The sequence below is a fragment of the Aureococcus anophagefferens genome, assembly GCF_000186865.1.
Source record: "Aureococcus anophagefferens unplaced genomic scaffold AURANscaffold_7, whole genome shotgun sequence".
Lineage (NCBI taxonomy): Eukaryota > Pelagophyceae > Pelagomonadales > Pelagomonadaceae > Aureococcus > Aureococcus anophagefferens.
In genome coordinates this window covers 853506-871241 of record NW_008705567.1, presented here as the reverse complement: position 1 = coordinate 871241, position 17736 = coordinate 853506, and the positions used below count along the sequence as shown (strand labels likewise).

General features: G+C 69.6%; 5 protein-coding genes across 5 annotated transcripts; 3 read left to right on the top strand and 2 right to left on the bottom strand.

The window, feature by feature from the left end:
• Window positions 1-512: 512 nt before the first annotated feature.
• Window positions 513-776, bottom strand: AURANDRAFT_17329 (hypothetical protein; the record flags this gene model as incomplete). Its single annotated transcript, XM_009037835.1, has 1 exon — window positions 513-776. A coding segment is annotated over one exon (264 nt), but the record flags the coding sequence as incomplete, so codon positions are not given.
• Window positions 777-3496: 2720 nt separating this feature from the next.
• Window positions 3497-7182, top strand: AURANDRAFT_63489 (hypothetical protein; the record flags this gene model as incomplete). Its single annotated transcript, XM_009038104.1, has 5 exons — window positions 3497-4441; window positions 4699-5973; window positions 6129-6320; window positions 6353-6843; window positions 7038-7182. The coding sequence occupies 5 exons, from the start codon at window positions 3497-3499 to the stop codon at window positions 7180-7182; spliced, it is 3048 nt and encodes a 1015-aa protein (XP_009036352.1).
• Window positions 7183-7947: 765 nt separating this feature from the next.
• Window positions 7948-9412, bottom strand: AURANDRAFT_63488 (hypothetical protein; the record flags this gene model as incomplete). The annotated part of the gene is made up of 2 exons (XM_009037834.1): window positions 7948-8726; window positions 8929-9412. 2 exons carry the CDS (start codon window positions 9410-9412, stop codon window positions 7948-7950), a joined length of 1263 nt encoding a protein of 420 aa, XP_009036082.1.
• A 1285-nt stretch (window positions 9413-10697) lies between these two features.
• Window positions 10698-11192, top strand: AURANDRAFT_5544 (hypothetical protein; the record flags this gene model as incomplete). The annotated part of the gene is made up of 1 exon (XM_009037742.1): window positions 10698-11192. A coding segment is annotated over one exon (495 nt), but the record flags the coding sequence as incomplete, so codon positions are not given.
• A 3862-nt stretch (window positions 11193-15054) lies between these two features.
• Window positions 15055-16407, top strand: AURANDRAFT_63486 (hypothetical protein; the record flags this gene model as incomplete). The annotated part of the gene is made up of 1 exon (XM_009038105.1): window positions 15055-16407. One exon carries the CDS (start codon window positions 15055-15057, stop codon window positions 16405-16407), a length of 1353 nt encoding a protein of 450 aa, XP_009036353.1.
• Window positions 16408-17736: the final 1329 nt, after the last annotated feature.

The following is a 17736-nucleotide window of genomic DNA, read 5'->3' as shown; positions in this document are numbered from 1 at the left end:
GGCGACTCCATATTTTGGCGCTCGATTCCGCTTTCGCCACAGAGATGCCCAGCCTGGCACAGGCGATCAAAATCAGCTCCCCACCACTTGACTGGTATGGCGACCAAAGTATTTACTAAACGTTACCTCGCGCGCCGCCGCAGGGACATCGTGTCCCAGGCGACGGGCGTCGGGCGCATGCGCTCGCAGCTCGCGCCCCACGCGTGCGTGAGCGCGAGCGGCGAGCCGTCCGCGGCGACGCGCGCGTCGCAGCTCGCGCTCCACGAGCTGGCGAGCTCGAAGGTGCCGTCGGCGGCGACCTCCTCGACCTTCATGGACGAGAAGAAGACGGGCGCCTTGCCGCAGCCGCGGTGGCCGCAGTCGGGCAGCGCCTCTTCGATCGCGAGCGCCTCCCGCCGCTCGCGCTCCGTCGTCGAGCCGTCGGCGTGGATGGTGATCCACGTCCGCTTTCCGTGTGCGACGAGCACGCCGGACACGACCGCGCCGGGCCGCCACTGGCGCATGAGGCGGTCGCCGACGTTCGCGTCGAAGAGGTCGCAGGCGCCGTCGAAGCCGCGGCCGGCGAAGATCGTCGCCTCGTCGCCGTCGCCGTCGTCGTAGCGTTCGCGCTTCGCCGGATCACGAAGAATCTCATAGGCCAGCGTCGCGCGCAGGAAGCGATCGACGGCGTCGCAATCGCCGGGATTCTTGTCGGGATGGCTGAGCAGCGCCCGCTTGCGGTAGGCCTGCTTGATCTCCGCTGCGGACGCGTCGCGCGCGACGCCCAGGACGTCGTAGAGCGACACGCGCACGTCGCGCGGCATTTTTGATCCTTGCAACGACGGCAGCGCGAACAAGCTGGATAGCGCGCGCCCCGACTGAGGTCGTCGAATGAATGAAGTCCGTATTGAAGTTCAATTTGAACACGCTGCCCACCACTTGAAGCAACTATCACGAGACTATGGACGACGCCCAGCCCGGCGACTACGTCGACTACGAGGTGAATGGAGAGTGGTATGCAGGCTACGTCACCCGCCGCGACGCCCACACGCTGTGGTTCAAGTACTCGGACCGCAAATTTAAGATGTTCGAGGAGCCCATCGCGCTCGGCGACGCCGACGCCGTCGCGCGCCTGCGCGCGAGCCGCGCGTCGCGGAGCCGCCCGCCGGCCCCCGTCGCCGCCACGCCCAGGGCGCGCCCGCCCGCGCCCGCGCCGGCGGAGCCCGCGCCGAAGAAGAAGAAGAAGCCCGCCGCGGCAAAGAAGGCGACGGTGAGCAAGGCGACCAAGGCGACCAAGGCTCCGCAGAAGACGGAAAAAAAGCCGACGAAGAAGCTGCAGAAGCTCCAGGCCAAGATCCTCGACGAGCTCCGGCCCGTCGTCGCCGACGTCGACTGGCTTGATTTGCTGGAGCTCACGAGCTTCGAGCCCGCGCGCCCGACGTGCGAGGTCAAGAAGCCGACCCCCACCCGCCGCTACCTCCACCGCAACGCCACCGCAAAAGCCGTCTGGACCGTCAACAGCGACGCGACGCTCGCCGTGGCGACGTCCTTCGACACGACGGACATCTACGAGAACAAGGGCGGCCGCTGGGACCACGCCGAGGCCGACGACGCGTGGCGCGAGTGCGGCGGCTGCGAGGGCCAGTCCGCCGTCTTCACCGTGACGCTGACCGTCGGGAAGAAGCGCTTCAAGGGCGACGTCTACGCCCTCGCGAACTTCCACGACGGCTTCTGGCTCGGGTACACGGGGCCGTCGCAGCACGGCGGCGAGAAGGGCATGATCGCGGCGGTCCGCGACCTCCTCGGGCCGGGCGCGCTCGGCGTCGCCAAGGGCGAGAAGAAGAAGCTGCGGCTCGAGCGCGCGCCCGCGTCCTTCGGGCGGACTCGATGCGGCCCGTCCCAAGCGGACGCATTTCGGACGTCGCGCCGCCTTGCGTCGCGCGTCGCCGCGGGGACCCGCGCGCGCGTCGCAGGCACTTCTTCGCCGTCGCGCTGTCGCTCGGCTGCATGGAGCTCAAGCCGACGCTGCTCAAGTTCGACGTCGTCGAGGAGCGCGGGTCCGCGTCCTGTGACGATTTTTCGAGAGATTCGGGGTGGGAAAGCAATGAAAAATTGTCACCGTCGTGCTTGGTAGGCGCGGGTCCGCCCTGCTCAAGCGGGAGATCCACGCGGTCTACTTCGATCCGGCCGCGGACGCGACGGAGCCGACCTACACCGTCGCGAACGACGCCTACGTCTCCTACGGCGAGAAGAACCCCATGTTCGCGGCGCCGACGGACTAAACTCGGCCCGACTAAACTCGGACGCGCGCGCGCGATCGACGGACGTCCGCGGGCCGCGGGTCCCGGTGCTGCCGCGGGTGCCCGCGGCGCGCGCGGGCGAAGCCCTCGGGGGTCCAGGACCGGTGGACGAAGACGACCTCGGCCGCGGTCTGCTCCTTTTGTCCCGGGTGCGGCGGCATGACGTTCGCGCCGATGGGCTCCAGGGAGATGAGCCGGAAGCCGAGGTCCTCGAAGAGGCGGAAGAAGTCGTCGATGTCCGCGGGGCCGAAGGAGCGCTCCGGGTGGACCTCGAGCAGGATCTGGCCGACGCGCGGCGGCGCGCGCGTGCCGTTGAAGATGTTCTGGAAGACCCGGAACTCCCAGCCCTCGACGTCGACCTTGAGGATGTCGACGTGCCTGTGCCCGAGCCCGTCCATGATCGTCGCCAGCGTCCACCCGGGCACCGCCGCGTCGTCCTCGGGCAGCAGGTAGCCGCGGTGGAACCAGAAGCGGTCCACGGGGTCCGGCTCGGGCGTCGCCTTCGGGTCCCAGAACGTCGCGAGGCTGTGGGGCTGGGCCACGGTCGTCTTGTCGAAGGTGTGGATCTCGCAGGACGGCGCGGCCTCGACGAGCGCGCTCTCGAAGTAGGTGTCGCCGCGGCTGCCGAAGCTGTACGCGACGCAGCGCGCGGCCTCGTCGGCCGCGCGCGCGGCCTCGAGCTCCGGCGCGCCGCAGACCCACTTGCCGCCGTCCTTGAGGCGCGTCACCGTCGGCACCTTGGACAGCGTCCAGAGGCACGGGTAGTAGGGCGCGAAGAGCAGCCACGGGTAGACCATGCCTGCGTTCGGCGCGCGCTCATAGGCGGCGTCGCGCGCGCGCGAACGGACGCACCGTGCTTGTGCCACGCGCCCTCCTCCGTGCCGAGCCAGGCCGTGCGCTCCGCGCGCTTCGCGTTGGCGTTGCGCTCGAGCTGAGCGATCCGCTGGTTGTGCGCGTGCGACAGCGCCTCGTCCAGGAGCGGCGGCGCCGACGGCGCGAGGTCCCCCGCCGGCGCCAGCGGGTCGCCCTCCTTGGGGATGAGCTCGGTTTCTCGCCCGAGCGCGCACGCCGCGAGACAGAGCAGGCCTGCGCGCATGCCTGCGCCGCAGAGGCTGCCCAGACCCAGTCACTCAAGGTGTGTAAAAGCCAAAGGCAACATGCCAAAGGAGCAGAAAACACGTTGAGAAAGCGCGGGCTCTCCGAGCGCTGCGACGCCCATGGCGGTGCCCATCGGGCGCGCCGTGGCCGTGGCGCACGACGACGCCGTGCCCGCGGCCGTCGCGTTCTACAGTAGCCGGGACGCGGCGAAGATGCGGTCCCAGGTCGCGAGCGCCCAGGCGGCCCTCGCGGCCATGCGGAACATCCGGGAAGCCGTGTCGCCCGTCGTCGTCGCGAGCGCGACCCCGGCGAAGGCGCTGCGCTTCTCCGGCGCGCGGCGCAGCTCGCGGGCCGCGTCGCCGCCGGCGAGCGGCCTCGTGGGGCGCCTCATGTCGCAACTCGCGCGGAGCCCCGCGTGGACGCCCGCGACGCCGGTGACGCCCGACAGCGACGTCGAGGCGGAGATCTTGAAGGGGCTCGACTGCGGCCGCCGCTTCTGGGACGACGGCGCGCCGCGCCCGCCGTCGCCCGTGCCGCTCGTGCTGTCGCCCGCGCTCGCGGCGTCGCCCGCGCCGTCGTTCGGCGAGGCGTCGGACGCGGCCGCGAACTCGGACCACTACTTCTCCGAGGAGGGCCTCGACCGCGCCCACGGCGACGTCGACGACGACGGCTTCTCCGAGGAGCTCAACGACTACGAGTCCGTCGACGTCGACGACTTCGGCGCCGGATCGGACTACGAGTCGAGCGACCTCGACGACCCCGCGGACGACGAGGACCGCGTCTTCCACTTCACGCTGCCCCCGGCGGCGGTGCTCGACGACAGCGAGGTCGAACTCATGGACGACGCCGAGGACGCGCGCGGTTTGGACGCGCGCGACGCGCGGCGCGACGGCGGCGACGCCGCGGACGCGTCCTACGAGGCCGCGTGCTTCAGCGACGCCGTCGACGCGCCGGCGGCGCTCGTCGCCTACTACGCCGACTCGGAGGAGCGGGAGGACGCGCCCGCGTTCCTCGCGCCGCCCCCGGCGGCGACGCGCGCCTACGACGCCTACGACCTCGACGCCGTCCGCGACGCGCCGGGCCTCCTCCCCCGCCCCTGAGGCCCGCGACGAACCGCGCGCCCCGCGCGCGCGGCCGTCCGGCGCGGCCGCTTTTGTGCCCCCATTACTGCAAGTTTACGGCAAGGTTCAGAAACACGATGGTGCTCCGATGGCTGCTCCTCGCAACGTCGGCAGCCTCGCGGTCGAAGCCGGCGCCCTGGGCGACGCGGTGCCCGCGCGTCGCCTGGCGGACGACGCCGAGCTACCCGATCTGGGCGCAGGTGCACCGCAACCGCCTCGGCGGCCTGTCCCTGGCGCCGGCCGTCGCGGCGGCGCTGCGCGTCGTCTGCGTCATCGGCGAGGTCGCGGGCCCCGACGGTGCCTACAGCGCCGCGCGCGTCGTCGAGGACGCGCTCCTCAAGCGGTCGCTGACGCTGCGCGACGCCGCGGCGCTCGCGCGCGCCGGCGGCGCGAAGGTCGTGCTCTACCACAACCCGCGCGGCACGAACCCGCGCGGCGCGGACTCGTGCCTGGGCTACGGCGACGCCGAGAAGCGCGCGCGCCTCGAGCGCGACGACGGCACGCTCGCCTGGTACGAGGCCGCGACGCTCGCGGCGCGCGCGGCCGCGGGCGCCGCGGAGATCCGCGTCCGGGGCCGCGGCGCGGGCCTCGCGGCGCGCGGGAACCGCGACGGCCGGCGGCGCCTCGACGACCCCTGCCCCGTCGCCGCGAGCGACCCGGCGGCGCTGGACCGCGAGGCGAGCTTCTGCGACCGCTCCGCGGAGCGGCGCGGCGTGCTCCGGCGGCGGTCGCTCGTGGCGGTCGACGGCGAGGTCGCGACCGTCGTATCGACGCGGAGCGGGCCCAACGGGACCTGCGTGCTCGCGCTCCGGCGCGACGGCGCCGCGCCGACGGGCGGCCGCCGCGCGGCCCCCGCGGGCGCGGCCGTCCTGGCGCCCGCGTTCCTCGACGGCGGCGTCCTCGACGGCGGCCGCGACTGCCTCTACGCGCCGCCGCAGTACGCCTTCGACTACGCGTCGCCCGCCGCGGCGGCCTGCGTCGCGGCCTACGCGTCGCGCGATCAAGCGCTGGGCCTGGACGGGACGTGGTACGACAACCTGGGCGCGAACGTCTACGGCGCGTGCGACGCCGACGGCGCGGCGCTCCACACGGCGGAGCTCCGGCCCGCCTTTCGCGCGCGCGCGGCCTGCGGCGAGAGCGCGCGCGCGTGCCTGCGGACCGCCTTCGCGGGCCACGACGAACGGCGGGAGAAATGCAACCGCCGCGAGTTCAAGCTCTGCAAGCTCGAACGGTCCGCGGCGGCGCAGCGCGCGCGGCTCGCCGCCGCGCGCGCCGCGGCGGGCAACGGCACGGCGCTCTACGCCAACGGCCTCAAGCACAGCTACTACTGGCGCGCGGCGCAGATCGGCGAAATATCCGCCGCGTACCTCAAAGACCGCGCGGCCCGCGACGCCGCGCGCCTCGCGACGCTCGACGCGGACCTCCGCGACGCGGCGTGGGCCGTCGCGACCCACGCGCCGCCGGCGCCCTTCGCAGTCCCGCGCGGCGCCGGAAGCTCCGCGCGTTTCGCATCGCGACCGCCGCGGGCGTCCGGAGGAGACGGGGCTCCGAGCTCCGCGTTTTTCGAGCGCCGGATCGCGGGGACGGGTCGGAGACGGCGTCCCAAGCCGGGGACGCGGCGCGATCGTAGGCCGCGCCGGCGCAGAGCGTCCTCCACTACGAGATGGACGCGACGCAGGACCACCTCGGCGACGCGTCGCTCGACGGCTTCAACATGGAGTCCTTCTTCGGCTTCAACGAGGCCGAGGGCGACGGCTGCGGCTCCTGGCTCGGCGGCGGGGGCGCGGCGCCGCTCCTTTTTTTCGGCGACGTCGCGTCGAAGGTTTCCCGGTAGGCGACGGCTGCGCGTTCGAGACGACGCGGCCGCCGGCGGAGTTCTGGCGCGCGAACGTGCGCGTCGCCGCCCACGCGGCGGCGCGGCGCTACGGCGTCCTCGTCAAGGTCGGCCAGGCGGGCTGGAAGACCGTCGCCCAGGAGCACCAGCGCGACGGCGATGTGCACGGCTGGGCCCTCGCGTACTGGGCGTCGTTCCTCCTGGCCGTGCGCGACCCGTCTGGGCCGCTGGCGCTCGGCGTCCACCCCTTCCACCGCGGGACGACGGGAACCGTCGCGCCCTGGCTCCACCCGGTTCTGTTCCTCGACGTCGGCGCGCCGCGGGAGACGCGGGATTTGTTGGAGGCGTACCGCGTCCCGGAGCACTTCACCTACCGGCGCGTCTTCGACCGCGGCGTCGCGCTCTACAACCCGTCGGACCTGGTGGACCTCGACGTGCCCCTGGGCGGCGCCTACGTCGACCCCTGGGACTTTCGCTGCGGCGCCGCGGACCGGGTGACGCTCGGGCCCCGGTCAGGGCAGGACAAGAGAGCGAAATTCCCAACTTCAAAGGCTCCTTTCTCGGCCGTTTTCCACTCGTTTCGGCTGATTTTTGGACGAGCGATCATCTCTCGGAACGGTCTCGAAGCGTGAATGCTTTTCCCGGAACGCGCGCGCGCGGAACACTCACGTTGAAGCGACGTCGAATCTCTCTTGTCCTGCCCAGGCCCCGGTCGGGCGCGGTCCTCTTCGACGCGGCGCTCCTGGCCCCCGACGACCGCCTCGGCTTCTGGGCCGCGGGCGGCGGGGTGGTGGCGCTCGTGTCGGCGGCGCTGCGGAGCCGCGGCTCCGGCGCGGGGAAGGACGCGTAAGGTTCAACGTGTCGAAGATGAAGTCGGTGCCGTCGGCCCGAGCCAATCACGCGAAGCGCTTCTGCCCTTCAACCGACTGCTGTCGCTGCGCGAATAATCTGCTCGAGGATTCGGTGCGCTTCTGCTGCGTCCGCACCAATCCCACCTCCCAGCGCGCACTCGCCCCGCCCCGCCGCGCCGCTCGAAATCGCCGCCCGGTAACGTTTCGAAGCGCAAAACAGCTGGTAACGGCTGACAGCCTCAGAATCGTACGCCCACCCGGCCGCCCGGCCGCCCCTCGCGCCGCCGAGCGCCGCGCGCGCACCCGCCGCGCCCCGCAGGTTACCCGCCATGAAGCTCATCGCACTCCTCGTCGCCTTCGCCGCCTCGCTGGCATCAGCTACGGACACGACGCAGATGGAGCTGTCTTGCGAGCAGCGGCTCGCGCAGATCCCCAAGATCATCGACGAGGCGACGTTCCAGCGGGCCGCGCGTTCGCCGCGTCCCCGGCGGCCCGCCGCACCGCGCCCCCACGCCCGGTTTCCCCCCCGCAGGAGCTCGCGATCGCCGTCCGCCCGGTGCCGACGTTCCGCCGCGGCGGCATGAGGCCAAAGCGCGCCTAGGCGCCCGCCCGCCCATGCCGCCCTGCACAAAGAAAGCGCGCGCGCCGCCCCTGCACATCATCGTCACCACCCGCCCATGCACACACGCGCCGCCATGCACACAAGCGAACCGACCCCTCGACGGACCCCTCCCGCGTACGACCCCTTTTTACCCTCGCATGCCCTAGTACGCGTCCGGGCACGTCGCGGCGGTGATGCCCCGGTCCTCGCGCTTGTCGCGGAGCGCGCCGAAGCCGCCGGGCAGCGCGCGCGAGAGCGGGGGCGTCTTGTCGAGCCGCGGGTTCGCGCGGAAGTGGATCGCCGCGGGGTACTGGCACCTGGCCTCCCGGGCCGGGTCGCGCGTCGTCGGGCGCTCGAGGATGCCGTCGATGGGCCTGCCCATCTCGCTCCTGTTCTGCAATGCCGTGCCGAAACGCACGAGGCAGTGCGCCCGCGTGGCCTCCATGATGCGCATCGCGCACGGCGCGGTCCCCGCCGCGCAGCGCTCCGGGTAGAGCTCGGCCCAGGGGTTCACCTCCGGGTCGGGCAGGTGGGCCCGCGTAAACTGCCACATGTTGCGGAGCGCGATGGAGACGTCGAGCGACGGCGTCTCGGGCGGGTCGAGCAGCGGCCCCGCGATGTCTCGTTCGAAGAGGTCCCAGGACGTCATGAGGAAGATGTCGCCGTCCACGAGCTGCCCGTACGCGACGTGGTCCCGCGCCGCCGGTCCCGCGTCGTAGCGGCGCCGCACCTCCCGGAGGTCGAAGCCGCGCTCGAGGCAGACGTCGGGCCGCGACCGCACGACGATCTCGGTCGCCGGCGCCGGCGCGGCGCCCGCCGCGAGGAGGGCCGCCCGCGCGCCGCGCGCGAGGCGGAAGGCCTCGCGGTTCAGGAACGCGTAGTTCTCCCACGTGACGCCGCTCACGAGGACGCCCCGGCGCGCGAACGCGCGGTAGACGAGGCCTGTGTGGAAATCAACCGCTGGTTTGGGCCCCCCCCACCAAACTTCAGAGTTACTCTCTATCTCGGTCAAATCGAAGTCGATTCGGCTGATTTTTTGACGAATCGATTGCTCTCATCGAGTTCTCGAAGCACAGCAGAAAGCATTGCGTCGAAACGGTCGCATGAGCGCACATTGAAGTCGGGTTGAAGATTTGATTTCCACACAGGACGAGGCGCCCGCCGAAGAAGGCCGCGTCGTCGGCGAGCCGCGCCGCGAGCGTTTTCTCGCCGCCGAAGGCCGCGCGCACGTTCGCCTCGTTGAACTGTTTCGAGCCCCAGCCGTACTTGTTCAGCTTCACGTTCTCGAGGCGCTCGTCGTCCCAGCAGACGAGCGCGACCGCGTAGTCGCCGGGCGCCGTGAGCTCCGCGAACTTCTTCACGGAGCGCCGCACGTAGTAGAACGTCCGATAGGCCCCGATGAGGAAGATCCACGTCGACGGCGCCGCCGCGCGATAGGCGTCGTGGGTGAGGCTGGCGCGCTGGACGGCGAGGGTCGTGAAATCGTCCATGGACCGCAGCCTCGGCGTCACGCGTTGCGACATCTTCTTCGCCCGCGTCGGGAGCGTGTGCTCCTGCGCGAGGAGCGGCTGGCCGTCGACGACGAGCAGCACCGCGATGAAGAGCGTGCTCGGGAGCGAGGGTCGCATGGTGGAAGGTCTGCCGAGCACGTCGGCCTGATCCCTATCGGCAGGTCGGCGGCGGCCGCGAGGCCGAAGGAGCCGTGCAACAATCCAGACGGTGCACCGCCGATCGACGCTGTGCCAAGGGCAGGCCAAGACAGCAGCCAGCCGCCGGGGGCCGAGCCAGCCAGCCAGCCAGGGACGTCCAGTCCACGAAACGACCCCTCGCTACAACCTCTACAACGCGCGCCTACGGCGCGCCGCGCCGTCCTGGGGCGGCTGCGGCGACCGGCTGGCCGCCGGCCACGCGCGTCGGCGCTCGCGCTTCCGTCACCCCCGGCGGGCCACTCCGGGCGCCTAACTAGATTTTGACATGATTCCCGCGCGAAAATCGCAAGATTTGCACATGCAACGTCTACATTGAAGAAATGGGTGGCTGCCAGCGACCGAGCCAGCCAGCCAGCCAACATTTACCTTGCGGTCTGCCAAACCGGCTCCCGGTTGAGGATTGTTAAATAGACTGGCCCTAGGCTGTGCCCAACCCAGCCCCGGCCCGTCGACCATGGCGCGGCGCGGGGGCCAGCGGTCGGCCCTCATGGGCCGCGACGCCATGCAGCTGAACATGATGGCCGAGGTCGAGGACCCGACGCTGCCCCAGGCCTACGCCAAGCCCGGCGACGTCAAGTTCAGCAAGGTGGACCGGCCCCTCATGCTCTGGGAGGTGCTCACGGGGAGCGTCCACGAGCACATGGCGACGGTCAAGCTCCAGAGCATCTGGCGCAAGAAGCGGCGGAGGCTCCAGCTCGAGACCCACGAGTTCCAGAAGTACGTCGACGCGCGCAGCGGAGAGTACTACTACACGAAGCGCGACGACCCGGCGTACAGCACGTGGTCCATCCCCCAGGTCGTCGGGGGCCTGCCGCTCCAGCCGCCCGAGCCCGAGTTCGCGTCGGCGCTGCGCCTCGAGCGGGCCCACATCGCGTCGCGGAAATTGCGCGAGCGCTGGGACCGGACGAAATTGGTCGACATCGTCCGCGCGAAGCACCGCGAGGAGCGGCGCCGCGCGGAGATCGCGCGCATCGAGGCCGAGGAGGCGGCGTTCCAGAAGCTGTGGAAGGACGCCTTCGACTTCGCCGGCGAGTCCGGCGAGCTCAACATGCTCAACAAGCGCACGGGCACGATCCACCCCTACCTCTACGAGTTCTCCAAGACCTACGGCCGGCCCCTCGTGGCGCTGCGCCTCGTGGCCCACGAGCTCACGGAGTTCCCGCGGCGGGTCGGGCTCGTGCTCACGAAGCTCGACACGCTGACGCTGTCGTCGAACCTGCTCACGGAGCTGCCCGACTCCGTGTGCGACCTCATCCACCTCAAGAGCGTCAATTTATTGCGGAACCGGCTCGAGGCGCTGCCGAACCGTTTAGGCGACCTCGTGAACCTCGAGTCGCTCCAGATCGCGACGAACCGGCTCCAGACGCTGCCCATCACCTTCGGGAATCTGACGAAGCTCGACCGCGTCATCGCGGACTGCAACCGGCTCCGGCGCGTGCCCGAGACGCTGAGCCGCATGACCTGCCACACGCTGTCCTTCAACTGCAACCAGCTCGTGTCGCTGCCGCGGTGCCTCGTGAACATGGCGAACCTGTCGCTGCTGAGCGCGAACGACAACCAGCTCAAGGCGCTGCCGATGAACATCGGCAGCTCCAAGTCCTTGATGTCCATCAAGCTCTGCGCGAACCAGATCGGCGAGATCCCCGAGTCGATCTCGACCATGCCCAAGCTCCGCGCGCTCTGGCTCGACCACAACAAGCCCATCGCGGCGCTGCCCTGGAACTTCTACATGCTCACGAGCCTCGTGGAGCTCCACATGGAGGGCAACACGGGCATGATGTACCCGACGCAGGCGAAGCTGATCATGGGCGCGGGCCCCGTGCGCGACTGGTTCAAGCGGCGCCAGAAGCACGCGCTGTTCATCCGGCGGCACCGCATCGTGACGACGATCCAGGACGTCATGGAGCAGATCGTCGAGACGACGCCCAAGGTCACGTCCCCGGCCTACTTCGAGCCCAACGTCTTCCGCTCCGACGACCACTGGTACCAGATCGTCATGGACGCGTTCTGGAAGGACGCGATCCCCGCGCTCCAGGACGTCTGGGACGAGAAGCGGGCGAAGAAGGGCCGCTGCACGTCCCTGCCCTTCCAGCGCGAGGAGATCGAGAAGGTGTTGGAGAACTACCGCGACGCCGAGGGCCGCGTCTACATCCGGAACCAGAAGTGCTACTTCCGGCGGTGCGCGTGCGTCGACAAGCGCGGCAGGCGCAAGGTCTGCGTGCCGCCGCAGCAGGGCTGGATGTGCGAGCGCCAGGCCGACATCTTCAAGATGCACGTCGTGCTCCAGCGCGAGAAGCTCTACCACGACCAGCGCAAGCGCGAGGACCAGGCCATCGAGCAGACGCTCGAGTCCGCGCCAGCGTGGATTCCGACCATCGGTTTGGGTGGTCCTGACCAAACTTGAGAATTCTCTAGCTCGGTCACATCGAAGTCGATTCGGCTGATTTTTGGACGAATCGATCGCTCTCGTCGAGTTCTCGAAGCACAGCGAAAGAGTCCGGTCCAAATCGTTCGATTACGCGCACATTGAAGTCGGGTTGAAGGTTTGGAATCCGCGCAGGTCCGCGCGCGTCGCCGCGAAGCAGTACTGCGACAGCGAGGAGGGCCAGGAGCGCTTCCACTTCCGGGCCATCAAGCAGGCGCGGAAGGAGATGGACCAGCGGCGCAAGGACCGCTGGGAGAAGAGCTCGAAGCTCAAGCTCGACAAGCGCGTCGCGGACCTCCAGCGCGACCACGACGTCAAGCAGGTCAAAATCAACAAGCGGCGCGCGGACCGCGAGAAGAAGCTCTACGTCAAGCTGCGGGAGGAGCTCGAGCCCCGCGAGGAGGCCGCCGTGGGCTACGCCAAGGAGATCGCCCAGCGCGAGATCGAGGAGCTCCTGCGGTCGCTGCAGAATTTGCCCGAGGACGGCGAGCTCGCGATCCTGGAGCGGGACCACAAGATCGCCTGCAACAAGGCGGAGCAGGAGGTCTACGGCCGGGGCTTCAAGCCCGCGGGCTTCGTCGGCCGCTTCCTCCAGAACACCTTCGACAGCGAGCAGAAGGAGCTCGCGGAGGAGCTCGCCGTCGATTTGGTGAAGCGCTACACGTCCAAGGAGATGGCCAAGGCCGAGAAGGTCATCCGCGAGGAGCACGAGAAGATGCGCAAGATCAGCGCCGCCTGGGCCGGCCTCGGCGTCCACGACGTCTTCAAGGGCTGGAAGAAGTACACGCGGCGCGAGGTCCGGCGGCGCGCGCGCGACAAGTGGGCGACAGGGCAGGACAAGGGTGATTCAACGTCGCTTCAACGTGAGTGTTTCGCGCGCGCACGTTCTGGGAAAAGCATCCACGCTTCGAGACCGTTCCGAGAGATGATCGCTCGTCCAAAGATCAGCCGAAACGAGTGGAAAATGGCCGAGAGAGGAGCCTTTGAAGTTGGGAATTTCGCACTCTTGTCCTGCCCAGGTGGGCGAGCCGCAAGGACGAGCTCCAGTGGGCCGCGGACTGCGTCGCGGCCATCGAGCTCGCCCACTGGAACCTGGACAAGTTCGAGAAGTGCCACGACGAGTGGAGCGACCTGCCCTTCTGGCGCCACACGGAGACGGACGGGATCGTGTGGGACGAGCCGACGTTCGAGAATTTGCTGCCGCCGGGCATGCAGGCCCGGTTCCCGCATGACCTGCCCGTGGACGACCCCCACGGCTGGGAGGAGGTGCTCACGGAGCAGGCGCTCGCCCAGCACGGCGGCGACGTCGACGTGGACCTGAGCTCCGAGTCCGCGTCGGAGGCGTTCACGGACCTGAGCAGCGACCACGCGGGCGACGAGGACGGCTCCGGGGACCTGGAGCAGCCGTCGCTGCTGACGGGCGACGAGCCGCCGCCGTCGCCCGGCGAGGACGGCGCCGCCGTCGTCGTCGCCGGCGAGGCGGGCACGGCCGACGGCGACGAGGCCGAGGAGGTCGAGTCCGAGTCGGAGGACAGCGACGAGCCCGAGCTCCTCGTCTGGGACGAGGACGAGGCGCCGCTGCCCGCGACGCGCGACGCCCTGGCCCTGCTCAAGCTCGAGCAGGCGACGATCCGCGACCCGGAGGCGCTGCGGCTCCGCGGCGACGAGGAGAAGGCGCGGCGTTTGGAGGACGCGCGCGAGGGCGCGCTCGAGCGCGCGCGCATGCGGCGCAAGATCAAGTTCAACCCGAAGAAGTACAAGGAGCACAAGGAGACGGCGGCGGAGAAGGCCATCAAGGCCGCCAAGGGCGCGCTGTCGAACCTCTTTGGCACGAACACGGACGACCGGCCCGAGACGGAGCAGGAGGTCATGGCGCGCACGGGCTTCCAGCCGGGCGTCAACTACACGGACGCGGAGCTCACGGTCTTCGCCAAGCAGGCCGCGCGCCTCTGCAAGAAGTACGGCATCTCCGAGCACGACGGCGACACGGTCGTCTCCGACGGCACGTCGACCGTCGAGAAGAAGCGGGCCCAGGCGAAGAAGGACCGGGGCGGCGGGTCGACGACGACGGGCGGCTCGAAGACCTAACGCGCGCGTGTTGTGCTCAGCACGTTCCGGGGGTACCTACGGCGCGCGCGGTGCAATCTAGGTGCACGTTTACGGCATCGTCGCCCCGCTGGAGGAGTCGCTACTTCCTGCACAAAACGCCGAGGGCGACCTGCGTTTTGGGCATGGGGCGCGCCGTCTTACGCGACGTCCTGGGCGTGTGGCGGCAAACCAAGACCACCGGGCGGGAGCCCTAGGTCAGACCCAGGTTGACGCAGCGCAGCTAGTGTGGGCTCGATCATTTCGGCGCGTTTCGGGAGGTATTTAAGGGTTTTCGAGGCGGATTTCAAGCCCCGGACTGGCCCTTACGCGACAACTTTTGAGTCGTTTTTCGCGCTTTCAAGGCCCGCGCGCGTCTCCCCATGACCATACTCGGTGGTCCAGACAAAAAAATGGCACAATCGCAGCGTTTTCTCGTCGACGAAAAAATGGCGGCTCGGGGCCGAAAACGGCCCGAGCACGCCAACGTGGCGCGGGATCTGGATGGGACTCCGAGTCGCAGCCAGAGCTTCGCAGGTCTTGGTGTGGATGGTGACGGCCTCCGCAGCCGCCAGGGATCGATGGAACCGCCGTCATCGATGCGAACTCGAGTGGACGCGTTTCGGGGGTTCGGGCAATCCCGAGTCCCCCCCAGCCGTTCTCGGCGCGATCGACGTCGTTTGCCCCGCTTGAGAGCTTCCCGAGGCCGTCGCGGTACCCCGGGCAGAGTTTGGCGCCGCCGCGGCGCGCGGCGGGCAGCCCTAGAGGGTCAAAAAGTCGTCCCGAGCAAAAATCGGCCCCGAATCGCGTCTTTGAGCGACGACATCAACGCGCCACCCGAGTCGATTTCCGCCGTTCTTGCGGCGGAGGGCCGCCCCGAGAGGGTGTCCAGGGCCTGGCAAAAGGGCTCGTCCGCGCGCGCGACGCAGCCCGAGTTACGGCCGAACTGCGTAACACATTTGCACCAAAACACAGGTCGCCGGGGGTGTTTCGTGCAGTACGCTGCCAAGTACTATTTCTATATTGTACGCTGCCACTACAAGTAATAATCATGGTCCTGCGATGGCTCGTCGTCGCCCTCGCGGCCGTGGACGGGAAGAAGCGGGAGCGGCACGGCGCGGACGTCGCGTCGTGGGTGCGCGACCGCACGCACCACCTCAACGCCAGCGAGGAGGCCGGCGACGAGTCGCGCTTCGCCGGCACCTACGAGTGCCCGGACACGGGCGAGGCCTACAGCGCGGCCTTCCTCTGCACGCGGGCCGTCTTCCTCAAGTCCGAGGTCGCGGAGAAGCGCCTCTTCGAGGGCGCGGCGAACATGGAGGGCGCGTCCAACGCCATGTTCCGCAAGAACCGGCTCCTGAAGACCGTCGACATGTTCGACTTCTTCATCGAGCACCTCTCCTGGTACGAGCGGCGCTTCAAGGCCGACGCCGACAGCTTAAGGGCGCGGACGCTGCGGCGGCTCAGGGAGTGGACCTACCACGACAGCGCGGCCGTGAACCCGTCGGGCCGCGCGCGCGACGACGTCGTCGTCATCATGCCCTACTACGCGACGGCCGGCGGCGACAGCGGCCACAGCGCCCTCGAGAGCCGCCGCGCCTACCTCAAGCTCACGCTCGAGTCCCTGAAGCCGACCTTCCCCAAGTACACGGTCTGCGTCGCGACGGAACCGGACCACGCGTACGTGACGGACGCGGCGAACGGCCTCGGCTTCTACGACGTCCTCAAGCGCTTCGACATCACGAAGCCGTCGCGCCTGGGCTTCGCCACGCTCTACACGGCGCAGCAGGCCCTCCAGCACGACCCGCGGTGGGCCGGCTTCAAGTTCGTGTTCTACACGGAGAGCGACCAGATCCTCCACGTCCGCGACGTGAACCAGCTGCTCCACATCGCGGGCAACGGCGCCGTGCCCAACCACGTGCTCCCGCACCGCGTCATGCCCGCGCCGCGGCGCCGCGACATGGGGCCCGAGCCCCTCGACTGGACGGGCCACCCGGGCGCGGACAGTCTCAACGCGGAGTCCGGCGACGCGCCGAAGAAGCCCGGCAAGGCCAAGGCCCGCCGGGGCTTCCGCCACGCGCCCGGCGCCATGGCCCTCGCGGAGTTCGCGCTCAACGACGCCAAGGCCCTGCACCGCGTCGTCGACGTCACGAAGGCGAGCTGCTGCTTCGATCGCGCGCCGTGCGCGAAGCACCGGAGCCACTGGAAGAACGGCCGCGACCGCGCCGTCGAGCTCTTCCAGATCGCCGACCCGGCGTCGAGCCCGAGCGACGAGGCGCCGGGCGACTCCTTCGCGCTCATCGCGGGCGAGGGCAACTTCCTCCGCCAGCACTTCCGCGTCTGCGCCGTCAACGCGGACGCGCGCGACTTTTGCCACGACCAGAAGGCGCCCCGGCGCTGCTAGGGGTTTCGTAAGACGCTGAGTCACGAGAAGATCTGGTCCTCGGCGCAGGAGCGCGGGGACGACGGTCGCGTCCGAGCCGCTGGCGTAGCCCTCGTGGTCCGCGTGGTCCATGACGTGGGAATCGAGTTCGAGTCCCACAAAACACTTGTCCAGGCCGGGCGGGCGCGTTTGGGGCGTCTCGTACCCCGGTCAAATTGTCGGGCGAGAGTTCGCCGACCCCGGGCCAAGTCGATCAGGCACCAGCTTGACAGCTCTCAGAACTGCTCAGGCATCACCGTCTCGGAGTCAACTTCCCAATAAGGCGTCCGCTAGCACGTAAAGACGTCCCCGGGCGAATCCTACGTCCGCGGAGGGTTCCTAGACGCTTTGGGAAGGTACCCTCTTCGTTTTGGGCTTCGGGCGGCGCCCCCCGGCGAAATCGATCGGGGTACCTCTCTCAAACCCCGGCGAAGGTGCGGACGAAAAATACCACAGCCGAGTGAGAGCATGGCGCTACCATCTCAGCGCGCTGCGCGCGGTGGACTTGCTGGGCTGCGTGCCTGACCTCACACCTGTTCGCGAGGGTCGTTTCTACGCTCTGGCCAGCGACGAAGTCGAAATTTTCTCCCGCGCTGCGCGCGGGGCGGGTGCGGCGACTTTGTGGCAGTGGCCTCTGCGGCGGCGGCGGCGGCTGCGCGGAGCGGGCTCGTTCTCCGGCGAGGGCGCGATCTCTTGCACGCAGCGCGCGAGCGGCACGTACAGCTGCGCCGGTTCTGGACCGCTACGCGCGCTGGATCCCGCCGAATTTTTCTTCTCGCGCTTCGCGCGGCAAGGAGGCGCTCCAGAGCAAAACCGGTGCCTGGGCGCTGCGCAGCTTCATGGAGGTGGTCTAGAGCACGTTCGAGGAAGCCATGGACTTGCTCTCCGCTATAATCTCCACGCGCGCGCGCGACGACGACGACGACGACGACGACGGTCGGCCGGCCAGCCGGCCGACCGGCCGGGGCCGGGGCCGACGGCGCGAATGGCGTCCATCGACGCCTCTGGCTTCGGCCCTGCGTCCCCGGGGTAAGACCAGGCGTCCCCGGCGTCGTAGCGACCGTAATTGTACTTTTCCCGATTAACGACCGGTCCGCCTCGCTTATTGGGAAGTTGACTCCTCGCGCGCGCCGGCGCGGGCTTTGCGCGCGCTCTCGCGCCGTTTTAGGGGTTGGATCGCGTTGCCCGCCCCCCTTAGAGTCCATCGCCCGACGCGCGCCTCGGGGGGTGGCGCCGAAGGCGTTGAGCGCATCGAGGGCGCCCGAAGACGCCGTTGAGGTCGAAAAATCGTGCACAAAAGCCCCCTGACGC